This window comes from Trachymyrmex cornetzi, unplaced genomic scaffold (genome assembly GCF_001594075.2).
Source record: "Trachymyrmex cornetzi isolate Tcor2-1 unplaced genomic scaffold, Tcor1.1 scaffold392, whole genome shotgun sequence".
NCBI classification, from domain to species: Eukaryota; Metazoa; Arthropoda; class Insecta; order Hymenoptera; family Formicidae; genus Trachymyrmex; species Trachymyrmex cornetzi.
In genome coordinates, this window is record NW_017298663.1 from 287,629 (window position 1) to 293,646 (window position 6,018).

General features: G+C 27.6%; 1 protein-coding gene across 3 annotated transcripts in view; it reads right to left on the reverse strand.

The window, feature by feature from the left end:
* Nucleotides 1–6,018, reverse strand: part of LOC108764035 (lipase 3) — a 21,985-nt gene that overhangs the window by 4,835 nt on the left and 11,132 nt on the right. For 2 of the 3 annotated variants that reach the window (XM_018512033.1, XM_018512034.1), the window contains exons 2-3: nt 3,478–3,772; nt 1,995–2,196 (exon numbers count right to left, since the gene is read on the reverse strand). In XM_018512033.1, the coding sequence (XP_018367535.1) occupies nt 1,995–2,196; nt 3,478–3,675 (400 nt within the window). In that variant the 5' untranslated portion in view covers nt 3,676–3,772. Of the gene's footprint in view, nt 1–1,994; nt 2,197–3,473; nt 3,773–6,018 lie in introns of those variants that run through there. The other variant, XM_018512035.1, reaches the window with a different exon arrangement.

Consider the following 6,018-nt stretch of genomic DNA (forward strand, 5'->3'; position numbering starts at 1 on the left):
GGGGGGGTCCCCTAATCTACATATTTATCTCATTATATTTTAAGACTTGCAAAACCTGAATATGCCATGCTTTAATGAATAAACTTCACATTCTATTTATTGAATTAGAGAAAAAGTTTTGCGGTATTTTGTTAGCTCAAAATAATATATACAATATCCTCGTAAAAAATGATCAAAATTTAAATTTTAAAAAAAGATTTATGATATGCCAATGAGAGCCAAATATTGTTGTACTTGTGTTATCAAAAATTATATATATGTCAATCACCAATTACAGACGTTTCGATCATAAGATGTTATCGACATATTGAAGATGACCAAATCTTATAGTGGAAACGTCTGTAATTGGTGATTGACATATATATAATATCTGATAACACAAGTATAATACAACAGTGTTTGGCTCTCATTAGCATTATAAATCTTTATTGATTTAATCATTAGAGCCTTATCCAATTTTTATTATTTAAAAAAAGGGTTTTAAAGCTTGAAATCTTTACTTTCGAATGGTTACTATATTTTTTAAATTTATGTGAGTTTTGTAATTTTTATATATATAGAAAATTACGAGCTGAAAAAAAGGGAAATTTTTCTTCTCACTTTGTGGGTTTGTCACGTGCCAAAAAAATTTGCAAAAATTTTCAACTACCTATGTCGTGAAAGTTTGGAGTGTTCCTTATAAAACAATTTTTTTTTAATGTTTCTACGATTTTTTGTTCTTCAGTTATTTGCGAGTTAAGTAAAAAGGAGCATTCTAACTTTGATTGCTCATAACTGCATTAAAAACCATCGCACTGCAATTAAAAAAACAGATTCTTAAAGCTAAAACGTTACTGTATCGAATAGTATCATGTTAATTTTTTAAATGTAAAATATATAAAAATTTGAGTTAAAAATATGACATTACTATCCTTAAATATAACCATTGCGCAATGGAAAAAAGGACTTATATAAACGATAATATCATATTTTTAGCTCAAATGTACATATATATATTCTATTTTTTTTTAATTGGCAATCTATTTTATCAATTACGGTACGATGATTTTTAATGGAGTTATGAGCAATCAAAATTAGAATGCTCTTTTATTTAATATGCGTATAACTTGATAACAAAAAGTTGTAGGAACATTTTTTCAAAACAAACTTTTAGGGAAACCTTTAAGCTTTCACATCATATAATCGAAAATTCCGCAACAAATATATTCTATATATAATTTTGAGCGAACAAAATTCCGCAGAGAACTTTTTCTCCAATCCAATAATTCCATTTCTAATCCAATAATCCTTAAATGCCACTGGGGGTCCAAAAGACCCCAAGGCTTTTTCAATCGTATATATATTTTATGATCCCGCTGTAAATTGAACTTCTGGCAAAATATTAAATATTAAAAAAAAGATAAATATATAGTTTAGATGATCCCCCCCCCCCCCACCCAATGACCTTGACTTTGACATATGTTGCCAAAGTCATGATTTTGAGTGACCTTAAGAAAATTTTAACCGTCGGACGTTACTTGTTAAAAAGTTATAAACAAAAGAAGTTTAAGAAATAACGTCTATGATATCTCTTTTCCATCATATAAAACAGAAATTTTCTGCTTTAAAGCGCATATTTTACAACTCTTCACGCGAAGCGACTCCTACTCCACCTCCTCTGTTTGAGGGCGCACGACTTTTACCTGAAGCGACTCTTTGCACCTCTTTGAAATCTAACTTATGTGTGAAAAACATCCTTATTTTCAACAGTATACAGCTTGCGAGTGTGCTTATATATTAAAATAATCAACTGAATACTATCGCTTTGGCATTTTTGTATTAAACAAAATAATTTTTTTTTTAATGTAAGAACGCATTTATATAAAAACAAGGTATTAATAATTTCAAGTTTTGAAAGTAAAATCTTTTTCACAAAAGTGCTGTATGATAAAATTTTAAAGCACACAGTGTTTTGAATATATTATAATACGATACATATAATAATAAATACATACCAAGATCTTTACCAGGTCCATGTAATATCCAAATATCAGATGAACCCAACATACCGTGTTGGATAAAAACAATTTCCTTTTTTCCCTTATTGTTATCCAATAATGGACTTCCAGGTATCCTGTGTATTATCAAATTATAACCATCCTCTGTTGTGACATTATGTTCTTCAGCGGGATAATCATGTTGTTCTACCATGCCAACCTATGTAAAAGAATAGTATATAATATCCATGGGATATCGTCGTTTCATTTCTATGATTTATTCTAAATGTCAAAAAATTTATATAATATTCAGAGACCGTTAGTTTAACAATGATAATTTAAAACGGTCAAGTTGTGTATATATAACTTAAACTATAATATATAGGGTAACTCCGACATATACGCCGCACCTAAAAAAAATTTAATTTATTAAGTATTATTTACTATTTTTAAGATAAAAATGAATTATCGGTAAGAACTTTGTACTGTCTACTATTATGAAAAAAATATTAGAAATCCGAAATACTTATTTTTCGTATTAAAAAAAGAACTTTTTGAAACTCTTGCATTTTTGCCGTATATCTCATAGGGGTAGGATATATAGCTACTTATAGGGGGAGGGGGAGTATGTACGGTTCATGAAAAATTTACAACTAATGCTTATAAATAAGATGTGAAATGACACAATAATTTATAAAATATGTTTACAAAGTTTTATTAAGGAATAAGAATGATAAATAGGTATATAAAGTAATAGATAATAATTACAATCTTCTTACACATATTACAAGTGTTATGACATGAAGTACATATTTCATGTAATGTATTTATTGCATTTAGTGCACTGAATTCAATTTGTGCATTTTGTATACTTTGGACATAAATCCCGTCTGCTAAAAATGCCGTATATCCTAAATAGGTGGAATATACAAGACAATAAACTAAACAAAGAATACAAGTGTAAAGCACTATACACAACATATGCTTTACTATTCCTCTATAAGCATAAATCCCGTCTGCTAAAAATGCCGTATATCCTAAATAGGTGGAATATACAAGACAACAAACTAAACAAAGAATACAAGTGTAAAGCACTATACACAACATATGCTTTACTATTCCTCTATACTTATGTATCACAAAATAACCACTAAGTCTTTTACGCGTACTACAGTAATCATTTTATGTAGATTATAATTTATAATGGCGTTACTTATTAGAGTGGCAAATTGATTCAACTCATAATAATTTCATTAATATTAACAGTAAGAAACTGAAATTATAACACAATACTAATATAACATAAAGGCATGTAACAGTAGAGTAGTTGCGGGAAAATTACCCTCACTCCTTCTATTTTTTCTTTACTTCCGCGGTGTAAATCCCAGCGCGGCGTATTTACCGGAGTTACTCTAATATATTTATCACAGAGCTACAAGAATAAAATGAATTTAATACACGTAAGATGCATTTAATATAATTAAAAACAATTTTTACACACAAAATCCAATATTTTTGCGTTATCTATTCTTTTGGTTCGATCCATTCTTCTTACTCTCACTAAACCAGGTTCTTTAGGAAACAGAAAACTTATAAAATCGTTTTGAAGAAGGAAGTTCTGCCAGGATTGTGATTTTCCTTCTAAGAATGTCATAATGATTATAAACGCAAACAGAATAAATTTTATATTTGATGTCATCGTATCAATTTATTTGCAACTCTAAATTGCAAAGTAGATTGTGAAAAAACTTAACTGCCACTTAAATACTTTTCATGAGGCTTGCTCTTGCGCCTGTCTGTAATGAGAAACAGATGCGATAAGTATATTAATAATAATAATAATCGACACTAATTTAAATGTGTTTGTATCGACATTAATTTTAATTAAGTTTGTTTTAATTGTAGAACGTAATTTTATAATTAAACAAACTATCTAAAATAAGGCTCGCAAGAATGTATCAAATATAATAATAAAAAGCTAGCCCGTCAGAGCCGACATCAGTTAATCTTGAAATTGGCATATAAAATTACCAAATTAAGTAAAAATCATATCGCGCGTTTAATCAATTATTAAATGAAGCATTTACCACAAGATATGAATTGTGAAAAAAAGAAAAAAAAATCAAATATATAACGTCAAGCATAGAAATATAGTACATACAACTTCGAATATAAAGTTACATCCATTAAGTTAAATATATTGAATACTAATTAAAACGTTAATTTATCAAATGATATAACTTCCGAATGAAGAATTGAAAAAGAATTGTACAATAATATGAACTTACATAAAGTGAAGACGAAGTCCGATACGTTATATCACAAAGGTGGAAGCACATCGTTCATCAAATTGTCAGATTTACTGTATAGTCAATTCATAAGACAAATGGGAAACACCGATTAGATAAATACTCTAATACTGAACTAAGATTATTTTTAATTTCTTCATTTTAAATAACTTACATGTAGACATATCTTAGAAACTGACAAAACGGTCTTGTGGTGACGACAATTTAAATTTACAAAACGACACGTATACATTGAATCCACTATATTTAGATTTGTTTACGGAAGATTGAAGCGGTATCCTTCTGGTCTCTTATTTATATTTATTGTTATTTTAATAATACTTGACTTTATTAGTTGACTCACATTTTGTCTCTAACTGTTGTCACCACAAGACCGTTTTGTCAGTTTCTAAGATATGTCTACATGTAAGTTATTTAAAATGAAGAAATTAAAAATAATCTTAGTTCAGTATTAGAGTATTTATTTAATCGGTGTTTCCCATTTGTCTTATGAATTGACTATACAGTAAATCTGACAATTTGATGAACGACGTGCTTCCACCTTTGTGATATAATGTATCGGACTTCGTCTTCACCTTATGTAAGTTCATATTATTGTACAATTCTTTATTATAAATAAAATTAATAAAAATTTAATAGTTAATATTAACAATTTTTGCAAATAAAACACATATACAGTATTATCTCTAGATTTTTACAAATTCTTTATTTAATAATAGGAATCATTGAAATCAAATTTTATACAAATATAATCCAAAATGGGGTCAGATTTAAAATAAATAAAATATGGGATTCAAAGATTAATGCACAATATAAATATCTATATATAAAATATAATATATAAATTAATATATACATATATACACATATATATATACATATATATATACAAATATATATATATATATACACTTGTCAAAAAAATTATCGCATAGGTAAAGTTGTATCAAAATTTCACATAAATTCAAATAAGCGTAATTCCACGAAAAATGGTCGCATTTAAAAGTTTTTTTTTTCATTTTCAAAGAAAAAGTCTGTACTTGACGAAGCTTTTAATGAATTTTGAATGAATGCATAGGTAAGTTTGATACACTGTATTTCCTCGACAAAAAATCGTACAAAGCTTAATTTGTTTTTAATTTGTAAGAGAAAAGTCCATGCTTTACGATGGTTACCATGACATTAACGAGAAAAATTTACTCCACTCCGTAGAGTGCATCAAACTATGCAAATTTCTTAAATAAAAAACACGTTCTTATTTTTTAAAAGATGCCAGGTAGGGGCAAGGATAGATTCAAAATCCATTGAAAACTTCGTAAAGTACAAACTTTACTCTTGAAAATGAAAAAAAAAAAACTTTTAAATGTGTGATCATTTTTCGCGGAGTTACGCTTATTTGAATTTATGCGAAATTTTTATATAAATTTACCTATGTGATAATTTTGTTGACGAGTATGTGTATATATATACATATACAGTGCCGTCGAAAAGTTTCCGGACATATAACTTAAAATTGCATAATATATTCAGGTCATCGTAACTCGGTAAAAATCATCGCAGACGAAAAAATAAAAAAGCATTTTAAAGCTTAAAACTTATACTTTAGCAAGCTTTTGACCGCTTTTCAAAAAAATTTTGTCTTTACAGTTCTGTATCTTAATAAATATCACGTTATTGCATTTCTTAAAATTACGTACATTTAATATTGCGCAGTTTGATAAAAAGTTTTTTTT